Genomic DNA, 22,459 nt, shown 5'->3' on the forward strand with positions numbered 1-22,459 from the left:
GAATGAGCATTTGTACTGTGTGACAATCACATTCAAAGTGACTGAGTCAGTAGAGCAACCAATCTGCATGAAATTTTGCATTAAGCTTAAACATCCTTCTGCAGAAACTATTCAAATGATTCAGAAGGCCACAGCTATGGGCAACCGGTGATTTTCAGCTTCGTCATGACAACATGCCCATTCATCAAATCTCATGCAGAGTTTTCTGGTGAAACATCAAATCATTAAGGTGGCTCAGCCTCCATGCATCAGATTTGGCACTCTGACTTCTGGCTTTTCCCAAAACTAAAATCACCTTTAAAAGGGGAGAGATTTCAGGCCTTTGATGAGATTCAGGAAAATATGATGGGGCAGCTGATAGCAATTGGGAGAACTGTGTGAGGTCCCAAGGAGCCTGCTTTAAAGGGTACTGAGGCATCATCATTCTATGTACAATGTTTCTTATATCTTGTATCTTCTTCAATAAATGACTCTGTTTTCCATATTACATGGCTGGATACCTTCTGGACAGTCCTCAGATACTTTAAATATCTATTAAAGAATATGTATAACATTTATATGCAAATATAATTTTGTTTTATTAAATAATTTTTATTGCTATTCTATTACAGTTGTCCCAATTTTTCCCCTTTGTCCTCCTCCACCCATTCCACTTCCTGCTCCCAGAGTCCATTCCCACACTGTTGTCCATGTCCATGGGTCATTAATACATGTTCTTTGACTAGTCCCTTTCCCTTCTTTCCACCATTATGTCCTTCCCCCTCCCCTCTGGCCACTTTCAGTATGTTCCATGTTTCCATGCCTATGGTTCTATTTTGTTTGTTAGTTTATTTTGTTCATTAGATTCCTCTTATAGGTGAGATCTTATGGTATTTGTCTTTTACCAATTAGCTTATTTCACTTAGCATAATATTCTCCAGTTCCATCCATGTTGTTGCAAAAAGTATGAGTTCTTTCTTACTTCTGCATAGCATTTCATTGTGTAAATGTACCAGTTTTTTGATCCACTCATTTACTAAAGGACAGTTAGGCTGTTTTCAGCACTTGGTTATTGTAAATATCTCCACTATGAACATAGGGGTGCATAAGTTCTTTTGAATTGGTGATTCGGGGTTCTTAGGGTATATTCCCAACAGCAGAATTACTGGGTCAACAAGCAGTTCCATTTTTAATTTTTTGAAGGAAATTTTATACCATTTTCCACAGTGGTTTCACCAGTCTGCATTCCCACCAACAGTGTACTACGGTTTCCTTTTATCTGTATTCTCACCAGCACTTGTTTGTTTATTTGTTAATGATGGGCATTTTGACAGGGGTGAGGTGATATCTCATTGTGGTTTTAATTTGAATATCTCTGATGGCTGGTGATGTTGAACATCTTTTCATATGTCTCTGGGCCATTTGTATGTCCTCCTTGGAGAAGTATCTGTTCAGGTACTTTGCCTGTTTTTTAATTGGATGTTTGTCTTCCTGGTATTGAGTCGTATGAGTTCTTTATATATTTTAGAGATCAAACCCTTGTGTGAGGTATCATTGGCAAATATTTTCTCCCATACAATTCTAATACACCACATAAACAAAATAAAGGACAAAAATCACATGATCATGTCAACAGATGCTGGAAAAACATTTGATAAAGTCCAGCATCCATTTATGATAAAAACATGCAGCAAAGTGGGAGTAGAGGGAACATACCTCAATATAATAAAAGCCATATATGAGAAACCTACAGCCAACATTATACTCAATCGGCAAAAATTAAAGCTTTACCCTTAAGATCAGGAACAACACAATGGTATCCACTTTCACCACTCTTATTTAACATAGTACTAGGAGTTCTAGCCACAGCAATCAGGCAAGAAAAATAAATAGAAAGCATCCAAATTGGGAAGGAGGAAGTAAAACTGTCACTGTTCGCTAATGACATAATAGTGTACATAGAAAACCCTATAGGCTCCACCAAAAAACTACTCAACCTAATAAGTGAATTTGGCAAAATAGTGGGACAGAAAGTCAATATTCAGAAATTTATGCCATTTTTGTATACCAACAGTGAAATACCAGAAAGAGAAATTAGGAAAAAAATCCATTAACTATAGCAACAAGAAAAATAAAGTACATAGAAATATATTTAACCAAGGAAGTAAAAGACCTGTACTCAGAAAACTACAGAACACTGAAGAAAGAAATTAAGGAAGACACAAATAAGTGGAAGCATATACCATGTTCATGGATTGGAAGAATTAACATAATTATAATGTCCATATTACCCAAAGCAATCTATAGATTTAATGCAATCCCTATTAAAATACTATTGACATATACCAATGACGTATTTCACAGATTTAGAACAAATATTTCAAAACTTTATGTGGAACCAGAAATGGTCCCAAATAGCCTCAGCAATGTTGAGAAAGAAGAGCAAAATAGGAGGGACCACAATACATGATATAAAACTGTACTACAAGGCCACTGTTATCAAAACAGTCTGGTACTGGCATAAGAACAGACATATAGATCAACGGAACAGAATAGGGAGCCCAGAAATAAACCCATGCCTACAAGGTCGATTAATATTTGACAAAGGGGGGCAAGAGCATGAAATGAATTAAAAGTAACCTATTCAATAAATGGTGTTGGGAGAACTGTACTGGTACATGCAAAAAATGAAACTAGACAACAAATTTGCACTAAACACCAGAATAAACTCAAGTTGGGTAAGAGACTTAAATGTAACCAGGACACCATAAAAGTCATAGAGGAAAACATAGACAGTAAAATTTCAGATATCCCACCCAACAATATTTTTTGCTTATATATCACCTAGGACAAGGGAAATAAAGGAAAGAATAAACAAATGAGACTACATCAAAGCAAATATAATTTTAAATAAGTGTTATATATTTTCCCAAAGCCATTATTTTTAAAAACATGACACATGCTGAAATTTGCTTTTTTCTATTAACAGTATTCCATAGACATTTCTCCACATCAGTGCATTTAAATCTACCTCATTTCAACAACAGAATAAACAGTATTTCACTGTATGGCCCCATCAAAATGTACCTATAAGGTCTGCTGTTGATAGGCATTTCAATTATTTCCAAGTTTTTTTCTATTACACACTATGCTGAAATAAACAGTTTCATTCCTATAGCTCTGCAGATTTGTGTAGGAACATTTTTTGATAAATACGTAAAAATGGAATTATTAAGGTTATTGATTTGAGTAGACCCAGCTAATAATATTTTAAACATTTTTGTCAGTCAGTAGGAGAAAATATCACATTTATCTGTAATTCTTATCATTAATAATGCTTAGGGGCTATATTAAATTATTTTATAAATTACCTATTTACATTTTGCTTGGTTTTTGTTGTTGTTGCAAATGTTTTCACTCAGTGTATCAGTTTTTAAAAATTTGTTTATGATGGTTTCATCCTACTAAATTCTCATACATATATGAGGCTTTTCTGGATTAACAATTCTATTCCACTGCTCTTTGTCACTGGGCTTCAAATATTTTTATAGCCCTATAAATAAAAAATATTTTAAACACCAATTACCGCTGAATATATTTATTAGTAAATTATACACATGGACCTCTGAACATATATTTTATAATTATAAAATATACAGAAGTATACTTTTGTAAAATGCTGAAATTATTAATCTGTATTAAAAACAGATTTATATTAACTAGTTTTATGACATTACTGTACTATTTTAATCACTGTGGCCTTATAATATGTTTCATATATGATAAGAAATTTTCTCTTTATTATGTTTTTCTATAATTTTGTCCTTCATAAAACTTCAGTTATTCTTCTAGATGAATGTGATCATTTGCTCAGAACTTCTACACCCCCACACTCAAAAAGCTTCCATTGAATTATTTTATTCTGAATATTTCTCTTTATCACCTCCCGTAGCTACATCTTATCTTTTCTTCTTGAGGATGTTACTTGCCACTTCTGGGAAAATTTCTTCTACTCTTTGTCTTTTTGTCCTAAGAGTTCCTTCTTGTTTGTTTGTTGTTAGTTTCCTACTGCTTTTGTAATTGTTACTCTTGGTAAAGGACTTCATTAAATGTCTGGACGTTCTTGAATGCCTTTTTCTCTTATAGAATGAGGCTGGACCAAGATAACCAGAAGTCTTCTTGCATGGATGGGGCTCTTGAACTTTGTACTTACACTGTTGCTGTATGGTTTGTTTTGACTTAAGCATGACTCTTCTCTTTGCTCCATGTTCCTTCACTTCTGCCCAGTGCACCTGCATGGCTCAGAGGTCAGCTTTACACTGGGAAGGAAATGTCAAAGAGTCCTTCTACCCAGAAAGCAAGACCTCCAGCCCAGAGAGTAAGGCATGAACAGTGTGCATTTGTTCTTTTCTCTTATTACTTCCTGTCCTGTTTATCTCTCTCTATCTTCTTACAACAGGTGATTCTTTATCTATTTATCTTGTATTCTTAAATCTCCTTGAGTCCCTGTGTGCATTTTAAACATTTCTCCTTCCCACTTTTCAGTCTTTCTCAATGGTTTCCCTGCTTCAGTACACCTGAGGGGCATGCAAATACCCCTCAACCCTGTGGCTGACTGGGACATTGACTATCATGGATGCACAGTGGGAAGGAATGTGGGAGGAGAGGAGAAACAAATGAAGGTAAAAACGCCTATGGGTGTGTCTGTTCATATGCAGGCGGGGCGATGCATACCCTCAAAGTTCTTTCTCTGTTTTTTTCTTACTCATTTTGAAACCCTTTATTGGATTTTCTAAAGTCTTCCACTATAATGTTGTTCAAAGAACCTCAATTTGCAGGTAAATAATGGACCAGAAGGAAAGATGCACTGTAGTAGGATATTATTATAACATTTCAAATGCTGCCCTGACATTTTCACTATTGCTTTGTCACAGTCTTTTGTTGAAATTGCATATATTTTGTTCAGGTGGGGAATGAGACAAGGCCTTTGTCCAGAATGAGCTGAAATTGTTTTCCAAGTTGTTTTGAAGGTCATGTTTGAAATGACAGTTTGGAACTCTGTGAATTTTAGTTATCCATGTTCTCTCTGTCCTGTCTCCAGATAATCAACAACTAGTTAATATAGACTAAGTGGCTCCTCATAAAATGTGAATGTTCAGTTTCTTCTATTTTACAGTAATGGGCTAGTATTTCTTTTAAAGATCTTTGATTTTATGTGATTTCTTTTATTTATTTATTTATATTTACTTTAAAATTTTTTATTGTCATCAAGTATTATTGGCAAGGAAAATAAGATTTCATTACATGGCAGTCTGGATTAATTCATAATATCCCATTGCTTTATTCTTTGCAGACAGTGGTCTACTATTTGATATTTTCCACAAAATGTTGGTCACTTAGCCTTCAGTTTGGTTTGCATTCATATATTGAGAGTAGAATATCTTATATTCAGCCTTTGGCCTTCTCAAGTTGAAAAATGTGTGCCCTTTGTAACTGCTATGGGTAGCCTGATAGGGTGATTAATATCTTTTTCCATTTTTCTGTTCTCAAAGATTACTGTGGAACCATGATTATTGAAGAAGAGGAAGCTCCAGTTGCCTATACATTGGATGATACCAAACCTGATGGCAACTATGCCTCCATAATTGGGTAAGGCACAGTTATGGTGGTGTGAATACTGTTTGACCTAGAGAGTGTATTCCCATACTATTAATAAGGTGCCCCAAACTCTTAAAAAGTAATTTCTTACCTAATGGCATTATTATCCCAATACTGCAATAGAAAAATTATTTTTTCAAATAGTATCTTCTAATGAATAAATATTTAGAAAGGAATTAGAAAGCCAATCACATTTTTAAATTTGCTATATTAATTTTCTGCTTCATATTTAGTGCTAGGGGTTGATTTGTTTTGGTAAGCCATCTTTTGTGAAAGCATGATATGAAGACCTGACTTAGGGTGTTTTATTAAGAGGGTTTCTTATGGGGACTTACGTTAACATCAATGGTATTTATGTGGGATGCTGAGATTTTCCAACTTCCACTAGAGAGGAGCCAAGACCAGCCTAGTTCTCAGCTTAGCAAGGAAGACCAGCACAGATGGGGGATATCTTGGGGCACAGAATCTGACCCAGAGAGGTGGTCACTTGGAGCAATCAAAATTAATATGGGTTTTAGAATATGTATGAGTTTATTTCAGAGATAACCAAGGGTCAGAGGTGGGAAATCTAAGCCAGTTGTTGTGAGGTTGAAAGCAATCATAAGGCTACAAATGGAGGCAAATTCTAGAAGGCTGGGCACTAAGGAGATACCATTGTGTATATAGAAGCAAAGGGCAAGGGCTGGAGGAAACTGGAAAACCTTAGACATGCCTTAATTGGACATTTAAGACCCAGGGCTCATTCCTGTTAACCATCAGTCATGTAGGTGGAAGTAGTTCAGTCATAGTATCGCCCTAGACAGAAATTATGGCCAATCATCTATCTTTAATCACTTGAATCCCTAAAACTAGAAGGTGCATTTCAGTGTCAAGAATGTAATATATAAATAGTAAAACTTTGAACATAAAATAACTACTGTACAATTTGTTTCTTCTGCTTTATTTTAAATTTGTACACTAGGCACATATGTAGCTATAGAAATGAGGCCAAGATGAAAGCAGTAATTAAGTACCCCCTTTTTTTCTTGTTCTCATGTTTTAGATTTATCCTTGCCCACAAAGCTAGAAAACTGGCACTTCTTAGCAAAGAAGAAAGGTAAGGAAAAAGTGTCTTTTCTTTGTTGCCTCCATCCTTCCTTCCCTCCCTTCCATTCTTCCTTGCTTCCTATACCTCTACCTTCCTTCCAAACCTGTACCCTCTTTTTCCACTCCCTCTTTCTTTTCCTGCTTATTTTATTCTTTTCTGCCTACTTGACTGCTTTTCAATTTTACTTAACTTTATAACTTAAATATTGCTTAATAATATATGTGTTCCCAATGCTACATGTCTATTGTGTTACTTACAAGGGTCTCGTATAAAGGCACAGTGTTTATAACTTAAGAGCCAAGAATTCAAGTTAATATTTATTGAATTTAGTAACAGGAGTGACAGCTCTACATAAGACACAGAGGCAAACAAACACAGGAACCTGACAAGATGAGGAAACAGAGAAGTATGGCCCAAAAAAGGGAATGGGTAAAGGTTCCAGTGGGGAACTAAGTGATGAGGAGATAGCCAACCTAACAGATGAGGAGATAGCCAACCTAACAGATGCAGAGTTTAAAACACTGGTGATAAAGATGCTCACAGGCTTGACAGATATGCTTAAGTATGGCAAACGCATAAGGGAAGAAGTGAAGGTTATGCTAAATGAAATGAAGGAAAATCCACATGAAATCAATGATAAAAGGAAGGAAACCAGGGTTCAAATCAATGATTTGGAACATAAGGAAGAATAAAACAGTCAACCAGTACAGAATGAGGAAACAAGAATTGAAAAAAAAGAGGAGAACTTACTAAATTATGTGAAGGAGATGGACATACAGGTCCGGGAAGCATGGAGGGTCCTGGGTGAGCTGGACTCAGAGGGGACCACACCAGGATGCATCATGACTGAGATGCCAAAGGTGAAAGATAAGGAGAGAGTCCTGGGGGCAGCAAGAGAGAGGTAGAGAGTTGCCTACAGGGGGGTTGCCTATAGGACTATCAGCTGATTTCTCAGAGGACACTTTGTAGGCAGGAAGGGACTGGCAAGCAGTATTCAATGCGATGAAAGGCAACCTGCAACCAGAATTACTCTATCCAATAAAACTATCATTTGAATGGAAGGGCAGATGAAGTGCCTCCCAGACAAGGTAAAGCTAAAGGAGTTCATCATCACCAAGCCATTATTATATGAAATGTCAAAGGGACTTACTTAAGAAAAGGGTCAAAATTATAAACATTAAAATGACAACAAACTCATAACTATCAATGACTGAATCTAAAAAATAAAAACAAAATCCAACTAAGCAAACCAGAATAGAACAGAATCATAGGTATGGGGATCATTTGGAGGGTTATCAGCTAGAAGAGGGAAGGGGGAGAAATGGGGAAATGGTGTAGGGATTAAGAAGCACAATTGTATGCCTGGCTGCTGTGGCTCAGTTGTTTTAGCGTCGGCCTGCAAACCAAGTGTCACTGGTTTGATTCCCAGTCAGGGCACATGACTAGGTTGCATGTCAGGTCCCCAGTTGTGGGCATGAGTGAGAGGCAACCACACAGTGATGTTTCTCCCTCTCTTTCTCCTTTCTCCTCTCTCTAAAAATAAATAAACAAACAAATAAATAAATAAAAATTTTTAAAAAGAAACATAATTGTTTGGTACATGGGGGAAGTTAAGAATAATATAGGAAAGGGTGAAACCAAAGAACTTATATGCATGACCCATGGACATGAACTAAGGGGGGTGGGGTTGCTGGAGGGAAGGGGGTTACTGGGCAGAGGGGAGTAAAGGGAAGAAAAAATTGGGACTACTGTAACAACATAATCAATAAAATATACTTAAAATATTTATTGAGTTTATTGTGCATAAAATACCATGCAAGAAGGTATGGATAATGCATAATACACATACCACCTTAGAATACAAACATAGATATAGCCCAGGAGCTGAAAATTTACATGGGGAAGAGTGCATTTCTAAGAAGTTCCTGGATGGTGCTACTGCTGGGACCACACTGTTTTACATCATTAATGAAAAAATAATATGAGTTTGCTGATAAATCTAAAGCTCTGAGAGCTTAAGTAACCTGCTCAAGAGCTTATAGTACATAAGAGGGAGAAGCAGAATTTAAAGCTGTTTCTGCTCACCTCTTGTCCCACTCTGTCCATTGCTTTGCAGTGGAGTGGGAAGGGGGTGAGTAAGGATCATGTCTGGATCATCTCATAATCTCCAGTGTTTAGCAGACTAGCTGACACTTAATGTTTTTTTTTGAATGAATGAACAAATTACTGTGTGCCCCCAGTGATTCATGTAATGTCTCACTTTATTTTCTTTAATATTATTTGTGACCTCATAGATTTAAGACATTTGGAATAGAACAAAGTGCCTTGTTTTGAAAAATGAAATGTCAAGTGGAAGCAATGGCTCACAGTCTTTTGAATGTGGGGATAATTCCTTTTTCATGTTTCTTTCACATTCTTCATTTTCACTTTTGCACCTCCCTCCCCACTATAGGTTGAATAAACTTTGTGAGCTCTACGCAAAAGTTTTGGGCTCCCAAGAAGCTTTGAAGGTAAGCCTGCTTCCCAACCCTTTCCTAGGGGAGAGATCTTGCCTAGTCTTCAAGGTACTAGTAGGGATGGGCTCATCAGTAGGATCCTAAAGCTCATGTTTTTCCTGATACATTCTCAAAGGGGTCTGCAGAGGGCTGATCAACTTTTAAGTTGTCCCAAGGAATATGGGCCCCAACTGTGCTGTTCGCAGCTCAGGAACCCCACAACACTGCTGTGATTCAGGTGGTGCTATGCTTGTCCCTGAATTCAGAGCTCTTCCTGGAGCAGTGATTTGGGCCACTCTGCTCCCAGCTCTGTTAGGAGGTAGAAGAGAGGAGCTTCTACTACCCCTAGTGAGATCATACATCCTAGCAGCCATAATAGGGATGAAAAGAGATTTTTATTTCTCTGCTGATCTTGTAAAGAGACTAGAGTCTCATTTATATACATAAACTAGCATATAAACATTTTCTAACACTCACCCACCCCTCACTGTTTCATGGGTAAAAATAGGGTGGCCTGTGCTCTCTGTTTATCCCTTTTTGCCTTGTTTTACCTTTGAGCATTAAAAGTACAGGGAAAGACATGCTTATTGACTCAAGGTGAGCCCCTTCAGCTGGGTTTTCTAGACACCTTTGAAAACAGTCTGAGGAAACCAATCTTCAAGCTAAAATAGTAGTACTCTGCAGCTGGGCAAACAAAGGAGGAATGCGGTGGTATAGGGAGGCATTGTGGAACAGCACCTGATGATGGTCAGAAGGTCCAATGTACATAACCAGTAGCCATAACTGGCTTCTTCATCAATATTTAAAGCAGTAGATCAGTGTTCTTATTACATTTACTAGACTGCTTTGTTTTTAATGTTTTGACATGGATTGAATGATCTTTTGAAAGCTATTATTAGATCCAGTTAACCATGAAGCATTTGAAGGCAATGGAAACATGTACAAATGAGCAGTTAAAGTGTGAGAAAAATCTAATGAGGAGGCTAAGAATGTTTAACTTGTTAAGCCTCTTAAATACAACTTTCTTCAGTGCACACCATGACTTAGTTGAGAAGCTACACGGCTTAATATTGTTATTCTAACACTTGGTCAGCTTTGCAGTGACTTCCTTCCTTCTAGGTAAGTTGTTATGACATTTGAGTTTGTCATTTTTGTAAAGCAACATTTTTTCCTGTACATGATATTGATGAAGTATGTGTTCTTAAGGAGTTTTGGAGTTTTTCTTTTCCTCAGAAAATGAACAAGAATAATTAATTGATTGGTTTAGATAAAAACATAATAATTAGGAATGTTTTTTGTTTCATTTTTTGCTTTCATATACCATTTAGCAAGTTTAAGTATGAGCATAGACTCTAGGTTCAATGGTAGTATGAGTGAAGTAGCAAAACCATATATATATATCATCGTCGGCAGCCGTCCGTCTCGAGAGACGATGGTGTAGCTTCTTAAGAGTCTATCTGCACCGCCGAGAATGGCTGTGCAGTCCGACTCGGGAGTGACACGGTATCTGTCTCCTCCCGTGTTGAATCGACATCTTGCGATGACGCTGGAGTGTCCTCTCCAGTGAAGCTGAAGCTACAGAGCCTGGGCAGGGTGATATGGAGGGTCTGCTGTTGCCCATGCAGCAGACCCCCCCTCTCTTCGCAGCTGAAGGGTCCAAGGGAAAGACAGAGTCAATACAGCTTGGTTTCAGGTGCGCCGCAGCTGAAATAATTATATATATATAATTATTTCACATCTGTTAAAAATCACTGGGTTTTTGTTCATAAATGCTGTTCAGAGATTTCACCCTGGTAGATATCCCAACTTTTTACCCCCAGCTTTTTTAAAGTTATATTCTGAGACCCTCTTAGGCTGATACAGTTTGTAATTAAAATTATTCCAACAACCTGTGAGGTAGTTGTTTGTTAAACCTTAGTTGGAGAGGAAAGCGATTGTTCTCAGATTTCAAAAAAAGTTGATTTTAGAAGAGCCTATTTTTCTATGAAGAATATGAATGATTAGTTGCTGATGATAAAAATGAGTTGGTCCTGACCTTGTTTGCCCTGGGTATAAAGAGGAGCACCTGTTTTACTCTTGCTTTGTTATCTATTGCACAGAAGGAAGCAAGTCCTGGCAGCAAGGAAAGGTGAAAGATGAAGTCTACACTTTATTCTGATTGACAGGAAACAAACAGAGAAGGGCGCTCATGAGGTGTTTATCACCATCTGATGCAGAGAGGGAAGAAGACTGGCCATCAGACATGGGAACACCACTAGAAGCCTAGAGCAACTTATATCCCTTAGGCAGGTTCTAGTGCTTCGTAAATAGGAGGCATTACAAATGACTACCCAAAGTTCTATGTGACTAATATTGTTTTTTCATTTCTGGAGTTTGCCATTTTATATTTTTAATTTAATTTTTTTTCAATTACAGTTTATATTCAACATCACTTTGTATTCATCTCAAGTGCACAGCATGGTGGTCAGACAATGATATACTTTGCAAAGTGTTCTCCCTGACACCTCTAGCACCCAACTGGCACCGTATATATTTATTACAACATTATTGACCAGGCTGCAAATTTTTTAAACAAAACATTTTATCAAAATATATTTTTAAAGTAACATTTTTTCTTAAAACTTGCCATGTTGATTTTATCTTTTTAAAATCATGCTTAATGATAATGCATATGTTTAATTATTTTAATGAAAAGTTTCAGCTTTGCAAAATATCATCTAATGTTTTGCCTGTTCATGGCAAAACCATATTTTTAGACCAATAGTTCTTTATAAGTACCACCAACAGAATTGCCTTCATTCCATGAAAACATTAATGTGTCTGTCTAGCTTCCTTCAAAAAAGTTCAATTCCAACAAAAACATGAATCAAATTATCCTTTTCCCTTGATAGACTGTTTTTTTTTTCTTACTCCAAACACTACAGAAGAATAAATCCTTTTCAAAACTTATCTTGAAACCATTAGGTACTAAAACTTACTAATAGTTAAGACCAAATTAAAAATGGAACTAGACAATTGTGTCTTATGAACAATACTTCAGTTATGGATGAAACAGTAGATAAAACTTTCTGAAGTCAGAATTTCTTAGAAGTTTATTACCAAGGATATTTACCTGCCTAAAGACAAATCTCTAAAAACATCAGGATAGTAAGGGTCTATTTCAGACATATAATGATTCTTCATTATGAAGCCTACTAGAATGTGTTTTATTTATTCTGGAGTAGATAGATTCCTCTGAGTTTTCTTTGAGCTTTTATCACTCTACCTTGCAGCCAGTGCACTATGAAGAGAAGAACTGGTGTGAAGATCAGTACTCAGGAGGCTGCTACACGACCTACTTCCCCCCGGGGATCCTGACTCAGTATGGAAGGTAGAGTAAAAGTGTGCTAAGTTGAATCCAAACTCTTAATAGGTTCATGTAGCTCTTCTGTTTCTTGGAAATGTTTTTTAAAATCCCCAGTTTTGTTTGTATCTCATGAATCTCATGATAGAAATCATAATTCTGCATCATGAGGGTGCCTTTCACTTTAAATTTTTTAAATTAAACTTTATTGATTATACTATTATAGTTTTTCCAATTTTTCTCCTTTTGCCCCCTCCACCCAGCACCCCTTACTCCCTCAGGCCATCCCTACACCATTGTCCATGTCCTTGGTTCATGCATATAGGTTCTTTGGCTACCTCATTTCCTATACTGTACTTTACATCACCATGGCTATTCTGTAACTACCTGTTTGTACTTCTTAATCCCATCACCTCTTTATCCATTCCTCCACTCACCCCTCCCATTTGGCAACCATCCAAACACTCTTTGTATCCATGATTCTGTCTCTGTTCTTGTTTGCTTAGTTTGTTTTTTAGATTCAATTGTTGATAGATATGTATTTTTACCATTTTGTTGTTCATAGTTTTGATCTTCTTTTTCTTAAATAAATCTCTTCAACATTTTATATAGTAATGGTTTGGTGATGATGAGCTCCTTTACTTTTTTATTGCCTGGGAAGCTCTTTATCTGCCCTTCAATTCTAAATGATATCTTTGCTGGGTAGAGCAATCTTGGATCTAAGTCCCTGCTTTTCATGACTTTGAATATTTCTTGCCAATACCTTCTAGCCTACAAAGTGTCTTTTGAGAAATCAGCTGACAGTCTTATGAAAATTTCCCTGTAGGGAAATAACTTCTTTTCTCTTGCTGCTTTTAATATTCTCTCTTTATCTTTAACTTTTGGCACTTTAATAATGATGTGTCTTGGAGTGGGACTATTTGCATCTACCTTGTTAGGGACTCTGTGTGTTTCCTGGGCTTGCATATTTATTTCATTCACCAAATTAGGAAAGTTTTCTTTCATTATTTTTTTCAAATACATTTCCAATTTCTTGCTCTTTCTCTTCTCTTTCTGGTACCCCTGTGATGTGAATGTTGGAATACATGAAGTTGTCCCAGAGGCTGCTTACACTACCCTAATTTTATTTTTGGATTCTTTTTTCCTCTTTTTGTTCTGGTTGGTTGTTTTTTGCATCCTTTATGTTCCAAATCATTGATTTGGTTCTTGGCTTCATCCACACTACTGTTGTTTCCCTGTAAGTTGTTCTTTATTTCAACTAGTGTAGCCTTTGTTTCTGGCTGGATCTTTTTTATGCTGTTGAGGTCCTCACTAAGTTCCTTGAGAATTCTTATAACCAGAGTTTTGAATTCCACATATGATATATTGTTTATCTCCATTTTATTTAGTTCTTTTTCTGGAGTTTTTATCTGTTATTTTATTTGGGCCATGTTTCTTTGTTTCCTTATTTTGCCAACCTCTCTGTGTTTGTTTCTATGTATTAGGTAGGGTTGCTTTGACTCTGTGTCTTGGTAGCATGGGCTAACGTAGTAGATGACCTGTAGGGTCCAGTGGCACAGCCTCTCCTATCACCCCAGCTGGGTACTCGAAGTGTGCCTTTCATGTGGGTTGAGTACACCCTCCTCTTGTAGTTGAGTCTTGGTTGCTGTTGGCAGACCATTGGGAGGGAATTACCTAGGTCATTCAGCTGCAAGGACTGACTGTGACCAATGATGACCAACCCCACCTTCCCTGGAGGATTAGCTTTGCAGGGGCAGAGTAGTGGTGCACTGATGTGGTCTGTAGCAGTTCACTGGGTATGCAGGCTATGGGGTTTCCTGAGTGTTGCAGTCCAAGGTCATCTCGCACCTGTGTTCTGCCTGCGGCCACCTTGCATGAGCTATAAAGCAATCTGAGATGGCTGCTACTTTTGCTGGGCTTGGATATTCCCAGGCAAAGCCAACCTGTGATCTAAGTTGGCTGCTGCTAGTGCCAGTCCTGGATCACTTAGCAAGAAGTACAGGAGCTGGGGGCTCACTGAGGCTAGCTGTTCCTTGTTTGATAGTATTTAGGGAGTTATGAAGCATGAGCCAAAACCAGCCATTCATATGCAAAAGTCACAATTAACAGTTTGTGTGGACCTGTAATTTGGGTGTGATACATTCTCAGAGGATCTCCAGTGTGGGGCAAACAGTATTGATAGAGTCTTAGATATGGCGCCAGCTTGCTGGGTCTGTGGCTTTGTCAGGGGAAGGCTCAGAAAAGGGACAATGGCCTCTGTGCACCTTGATGCCAGACACCTCAGTTTATCCCAGTATGCCACTAGTGCCTTTCAATTTGCTACCCCATTGCTGAAGCTCCGAGGGAGTGAGTCTTGAGTAGGTGAGTCTGTGTGTGGGTTCTTCAAGAGCAACTGCTTGTGACTCCAGAAGTTTCTTCCACTGACTCAATCCCTGCTGGTGTTTGCAGCCAAACGTTATGGGGACTTATCCTCCTGGCACTGGAACCCGGGCTGGAGGGTCTTGTATGAGGCTGGGACTTCTTGTTCCTGAGATATCCCTCCCAAATTTTTATCTACCACATGTGGATGTGGGACCAACCCATTCCATGTCTCCATCCCTCTTATCTGTCTGGATGAATGTGGTTTCTTTAATTCCATAGTTGTCAGACTTCCTTTAACTCAATTTGTGATGGTTGTTCTATATTTTAGTTGTAATTTTGATGTGGCTATGTGAGGAGGTGAGCTGTGTTTACCTGTGCTGCCATCTTGACCAGAAGTGCTGCCTTTCACTCTTAATTCTTTTGAAGAACGAGCCCAATAAATATAACCAATCAATGCAGCATAAGCATAGGAATTTAGATAGTCAGAGAGTTCACTCACATTGTAAGAAGTGTCTTTATACAGAACTTAAAGCTCAGTAAATTTTTTTCAAATAGAACTGTGTAAGTGCCAACATGGGTACAGCATTATAAAAGCAGAATGAGTTCTAGACTGAAAGTGAATGTGCTTGGTTTCCACTCCTGATTCTACCAATAACCAATTTTGTCATCCTAGATGGGTCACTTCACCTCTTTGAACCTCACTTTCCTTAGCTGGTGTATGAGAAAACATCAATGGCATATAATGGACAATAATCAGTATGTTAATAATCAGTCTGTTATTTTTCGCATCTTTATTCAGATATAATTCACATACCACACAATTTACCCATTCAAAATGCATAATTCAATAATTTTTAGTATTCATATTGTTGTGCATCCAAGTAAGACTCAGTGGTGTTCAGTTAATTGTATTTGATGACAGCAACAAGATGTGAATTAATGATATAGCAGTAATTATTTTGACTATGAGAGTAATATTAAACCAAGCAATAATTTAATGCCAAAAGCTCAATCTAAACAAAATAAGAAATATAGAGATTAAAATTCTATTTAGAGTGTATAATTAAAAGAGGGTGTGAGTAAATGTTAATGACTAATCAATCTGTCTATGAAAACTAGTAAAAAATACTAAAATGACTTTGGTTAATACTTTCTATATCTTCCTGAAGATGGCAAAATATCATCTAGAGAACACTCTTGGGCCAAAGGGCACCACCTGATTAGCTACTGGATCATTAAGCTAACTCTTGGATATGGTTAATGTAGACCATGTCAATAGTAATGGTTTCATTCAGCATTTATTGGCTGTGCCAACCATTTGCCAAGCCTTGTGCTGAAAACTTTGATACTAAGGAAAGCCCTCTCTGCTGTGAAGGACTGATGGGCTGGGATGGGAATAGGGAGAAAAGAGACCATCAAACAAACATTGCCCTAATGCTACAGTAAGGACTATAATCACTATGCTATGTACTCCAATAGAAGAGCATACAAATCCCATGAGGACCCATGGAGGGACAGACTAACCTTACCTAGAGAAATCTGAAAAGGCCTATAATATCCACAACATCTGAGGATTTTAGAAGGCAGAGAAAGGCTATTGGGGAATACACTCTAAGTGGATGAAACTGTATGAGCAAATGCTTAAAATTCTACAAGTTCATGGAATGTCTCGGGAAAAGTTCTGCATAGCTGGGTTATGGGTGATATTGAGGATGGAATGGAAAATCAGAAAGGTATATAGGGTCTTTTGCCTCATATAACACATTTGGGGATGCAAAACTTTTCAGCAGCAAGAAGCCAAGCAGAGCATTATGTTTGTTTTTGGTTTATGATGTGATTAGATTTCTGACCACGGGGTGGCAAGTTTCATGCTCAATCCCGTAGGATGTGTCAAGAAAATGCCTTTTGGCAATGAAGTCTGGGTAGAAAAAGAACACTCACCTGCACTGGCCTGACCTTGACCACATGAGAGAAGCAAGATAAACCCCATCTTATAAGGCATTGGTGGTGACATGGTAATAACCTTTTCCATCTTTATTCCCTCCCAACAACATGTGTCAGGCAGCATATCTTAGAGATGGAACTCCAAGCCTGAGCAAGGATTGCCTGCCCACGGGGCTTCCCTTGACCCTTAAGGTTCATGGCATTTAGAATACTGCAAAAAGTTTTGTCTTCATAGTCTTGCAATTACATGGAACTGTTTTGCTTTCATATGAAAAACCAAGTACAGATTTAGTATATAATAAACATGCATTTCTTCGAGAATTTTACTTCTGTATAGGCTGAAAAGTTGATTGTAGTGATTAAGAAGAAAAATGAATAAGGAAATGTTTTACTCCATCAAACCATGGGAAATATATTCTATGTGGAAATATCCTTTTTGTGAATGTATACTGTCTGTTCACTCATCTGCCAAAGAAAAGGCAGGGCTTTTCCTTCTCTAGGAGTTCGATTTTTTTCTTAACCCTAAAGAGAAAATTTCCACATCACAACTGCAGGAAAAAATATTTGTCTGTTTGAAATTAATTTTTGGATTTTATGTTTTTGCATTACAATTGTTGGCATAATTAATTCTCTAACCTATTGTTCTCGCTTCTAATATTTAACCTAATGATGTGGTCTGGCCTCTCAGAGATTTCCAGTTCAGGTTTAGTTCTTTGTGTTTGTAAAAAGTGAACATGTGGTGAAAGCAGCATTGTTTAATGAACATGGAGGAAGCAAATTTACCTTCTCTTGCAGGGAACCTTTCCTGAAAACCCCTAGGTTCTTCAGCCCATGCTGGCTATAAATTGCTTCAGAATATTGTTATTGTCATCAGTATTCTAATATTCTATAATATCTCCTTATCTATTTTCTATTCCATTTTTTCTCTGTGGCTACAATAAGGGCTGGGAAAGGAAAACCCACCAATTCAAGCCAGCCTGCTTTGTTTTTGGATAAAAGGCCTGGTGGTGTACAGTGTGTTATAGTGTGCACAATGTATGAGTGCATGAGTGTTAGCTCTGGACATCCACATCCCTTACATTATGTAATGGAAATCTGGGTTAGGATGAATCGTGACATGTTGATGGTATTTTCCTTATAGTATTTTTGTCAAGAAAACAACAAGCTATCCCTCTTAAAAAGCCAAGTTCTGTAACACTTCTATCCCTTTGTGTTGCATATTGGTGCTCATTGTTGGTGGCATACTAAGCAAAACATAGAGTATAAAAACAGACCTTGACATCTGGTATTTCTAGTTGAATTCTAGCTCTACTATTTGCTAGTTGCATGGCTCTTGGCAAGTCACTATATATTTATTCAATCCTTAGTTACCTGATGTGTAAAATGGAATAATGATAATAGTAGCTATGTCATAGAGTTCATTAAGATCATTAAAGAAATCATTAAATAAAGGGAAGGAGTATAACCAAGTGGTTAAGATTGTGTGCTCTAGAGTCAGATATCACCTCTTCCACTTACTAGCTGTGACCTACAGCAAATTACTTTGTGTTTGTTGCCGGTTAGGTTTCTCAGGAAGCAGACTCTACAGCAAAGATCAGCATGCAGGATATGTTATAGGGACAGCTTTTGGTATTAACACCTGTGAGAGAGGAAGCAAACAGGAGTGGAGAGAAGGAGAAATTGGGCTGTGATACAGTTTCAGTGAAGGTCTCATCTGTCCTTACACAGTGCTCTAGACCTAGTGATAGCTCTTAAGAGTTGTTTCAAGTGAGTCAAGGGGGTTAAGTCTTTATAGCACCATGATGACCAGTCATTGGATGCAACTGCTCCTGGAAGGAGGCATGACCTTGATCAAGGCAATTTTCTTCAGCAATGGCAATCTCCAAAGAGAACTGTTATCAGAAGATCACTTTCTGGCAATACTTCCAGCCACTAAAAATAAGCCCTTCATTCTTAAAGGGGAGTATAGACAGCACATCACAGTGTCCACCACAGTCTCTGTATGTCTATATTCTCATCTTCAAAATGGGGATAATAGTAGTACCAACCTCATAGGGTTGTGAGGATTAATGCATTTAGATGAGCGAATGCTTAGCACCCAACAAATGTTAACAATTGTAATTTAAAGCATAAAACTCAACACTGGTAGAGATAAGTGCTCTACCAATGTTTTGGAGCCTATATAGGCAGACTTACGCATTTGCTACATATTATTGAAGGAAAAGGTATTAGAAATCATTGGACTGTGCCCTTGAAGAGGTGGGGAAGCCAGAGTTCAGTGAGGGAAAGTGATTTACTAAGTTCATTGGTAGAATAGCTACGTAGGGAACTGGGCCATGTGTCAGCTTGTGAAGAGTTAGTGAGCCATCGAAGGAGCTACATGTGACTTCATGTACATGAAGCAAATAGATGCCCCATTGGTGTCAATGCCTTTACTTGTAAGCTTTTGGTGCAAGAGTGGATTTTGGCTTTTATTCCATTTTGTCTGTGACAAGGATCATACAAGAACTGGAGGAACTTGTGAACATCTTTCTAAAATTCACAATGTACTCCTGATGTTTAGAATCCAAGGAAACCAACCAGTCTTGGTCTTTAAGGGTCTCTCATTCTCTGATACTAACCACTTTTACCTCTTTGTGTTTGTTTCAAGGGTTCTACGCCAGCCAGTGGACAGGATATATTTTGCAGGCACAGAGACTGCCACACACTGGAGTGGCTACATGGAGGGGGCTGTGGAGGCTGGGGAGAGAGCAGCCCGAGAGGTAGGGCCTGAAGTCATGGACTATGGGGGAAAAAAGCACTCATTGGCTTGACAAGCAGGTCAAAGATGTCTGAGATCTTGGAGGCCAACTTGCCGGTGTCCTCAATCTGAAGACACATGAAACACGATTTTAATAGTAGTCTCAGTTGAAGTGAACACCTTAACCCAAAAGTAACAACAAAAATATCTATTATGTCACCCAACATAAAAAGAGCCCTTAGGGCAAAAGATCATTATGGCTCTCCTTAAGAAATAACCTAGATCTAATATTATAGAACCAAACATGTTTCCATTAGGACTCAGAATTCTTTTATATGTTTTCTGACAATTCCTCTGATCTCATTCCTATTGTCATGTTTCATAAGTACAATTTATGATGAACCTAATTATTAGAGCCTTTTATGGCATCAAGCAAAGGCTTTTTGGAGCCTTTTAAAAGTTCAGTAGACTACATTGGCTGTTACCCTAATTTTTTTAATGGATATCTCAAGATTCAGTCCTTTATTTAAAGAGCAGATTAGGAGAAAGATGATGCAACTTTTGTTATTCACCAGGATACTCCTTCTTTTCAGATCCTGTATGCCATGAGGAAGATTCCAGAAGATGAAATCTGGCAGTCTGAACCAGAGTCTGTGGTAGGTTATATTTTATTTCATGAATTGAAATCTCTTTCCTCTAAAAACTGTTATTTGCAAAAAGAACAGACTTGTACACAAGTATATTCACATACCTTTCTCTAAGTGATTCAACCTATGAATATTTACTAGCATGAACTAGGGCAGAGGTAAGAGATTTAGAAGTTTGATAAATTTGTAGCTGCCACATTCATTACAGATTATTAGGAAAAATATCTTTTTGGTGTGAGAGTTCTAGATATATTAAGATCTAAGCACATGCCTAATGAAAAATTTCTAAACCTGGCAGTTCTCAACAGGGAGCAGGAAATAAAAGAAAGGTATAGCAGCATCCCTTGTCCAAGAGCAAAGGATCGGAATGAAATGGAGCAGATTTAGATTAAAAATTCATTTTCAATATATGCACTGTTATTTTTATAAAACCCCAGTAAGTCTTCCTGGCTGGGAAGAAAAACACATGCAGGATAGAGTGAAATGCATTGTAGAGAACAAGGGTCAAAAAGATCAAAGTAATGCTTCTATTAAGTGTGAAGTCAAAAAAGAATAGTCCTGCTAATGCAAGTTATTCTTAGTGCCTGTCGTAGATGGCATTGAAGGCTGAGTGGATCGTAGATTTATTCAACTCAACAAATACTTATTGTGTACCCACTCTGCACCACCTATTGTGATAAGGCTATAGTAGTGCTTTCACAGAGCTCAATATGTGGTTGAAGTAACAGATGATAACCAAAAAGCATAACTGTGATAAAGAAGTCATGTTGAGAATGTTAAAAGAGAGACTATTTTAGCCTGGGGATACAGGAAAGGCTCCCTGAGGAAGTGAGGTATAAACTGAGACTTGAAGTATGAGTCAGAATTAGTTAAGAAAAGGGCCCAGTGGGAAATGGTAATGAGTGTTATGACCAGAGGGAATATTATGTTTGACAGTCTAGAGGTTGACAAGAGTGGGTCATGTTTAGAGAACTGGAGGAAATACAGACTTTCAGGAGAGAAGTGCACAAGTCTTTACTGACACCAAATGTTCTCTGAACCCAGGATGTTCCTGCGCAGCCCATTACCGCAACCTTCTTGGAGAGATATTTGCCCTCGGTGCCAGGCCTGCTGAGGCTGATTGGATTGACTACCATCTTTTCAGCAACTGCTCTTGGCTTCCTGGCCCACAAAAGAGGGTTTCTTATGCGGCTCTAAAGAGGACACATCTGTAACCACACCTTCTTCTTACTTTACTTGATGTGTGAGTTTAGGGAAGGGGTTGTGATAAAGTTCCATGAAGACATACAGACTCTAGCATGAGGTAGGGAGCATGAAGATAAGTCAGACAACTTACCGTAAGAAACTATCTCTTTCTTCATTTTGGTCCCTGCTTATTGTTCCCTTCTTGGCTTAGCACTCTGTCTTGCCCATTTCCAAATTTACTGCCCCCAGAATCTTCACAGTAGTTAAGCAGTCTTGTTTAAGGTCCTTACTGTCCCACAATGTACCTTGCCCATGCACAAAAAACTAGTTTTTCCTCACCTCCAGGGCTTTGTGCTTCTCCTTCCCTCACCTGTAACATCCTCTTTTTTCAAGTTTTCTGCATTTGTGCTTAAAAATTTGCATTGTTATAGCTGGAAGACCTTAGAGACCATCTAGTCCTCACCTTCTATTTTAGAGTTGAGCTAACTAAAGTTGGGAGAGGTGGCACATAATTGCCCATGATCCACAATAAAACCTTGATACTTTGGAAACTATAACACAGGCCCATTGCTTTCCCAACTCCTGGGATGTAAGCCCCAATAACCCTCTTCTACTCCCTGCCATGGTTACTGGTGGTGCCCCTTTGTATGGGTTTACTCTGTATGAAGTTGTTATGCACTAATACTGTACTCCTCCTCCTATTGTTACACAATAAAGTTGATTCACCAGATGTCCGTTGTTTTTTTCTTTTTGGGTAATGACTTTCAAGGTTTTGACAGGTTAAATCACAATACAATACTAAGCATATAATTGTGGCTTTAAAGTATTTACTCAAAATTTACTTGAGGCTCAGATAATGCATGCATTTTGATTGCATAATCCATCATGTGTGGTGTGTGCATGAACATTTGTTACATGATTTATAATGATATGACAAGGATGTTAAAATATAGAACTCCTTGCTTTAACCACCCCCCAAAAAACTGTCAAAATAATTGGTATATTAATAAACAATATGTT

General features: G+C 37.8%; 1 protein-coding gene across 2 annotated transcripts in view; it reads left to right on the plus strand.

Moving 5' to 3' along the window:
• Positions 1–22,169, plus strand: part of MAOB (monoamine oxidase B) — a 152,884-nt gene extending 130,715 nt beyond the window's left edge. For both annotated transcript variants that reach the window (XM_090263875.1, XM_090263874.1), the window contains 7 exons: positions 5,532–5,628; positions 6,680–6,733; positions 9,177–9,234; positions 12,492–12,589; positions 19,518–19,629; positions 20,201–20,263; positions 21,299–22,169. In XM_090263875.1, coding sequence (XP_090120001.1) covers positions 5,532–5,628; positions 6,680–6,733; positions 9,177–9,234; positions 12,492–12,589; positions 19,518–19,629; positions 20,201–20,263; positions 21,299–21,451 — 635 coding nt within the window. In that variant the 3' untranslated portion in view covers positions 21,452–22,169. The remainder of the gene's footprint in view (positions 1–5,531; positions 5,629–6,679; positions 6,734–9,176; positions 9,235–12,491; positions 12,590–19,517; positions 19,630–20,200; positions 20,264–21,298) is intronic.
• Positions 22,170–22,459: the final 290 nt, after the last annotated feature.

Source organism: Furipterus horrens, unplaced genomic scaffold (genome assembly GCF_987537825.1).
Source record: "Furipterus horrens unplaced genomic scaffold, mFurHor1.1.pri manual_scaffold_17, whole genome shotgun sequence".
NCBI classification, from domain to species: Eukaryota; Metazoa; Chordata; class Mammalia; order Chiroptera; family Furipteridae; genus Furipterus; species Furipterus horrens.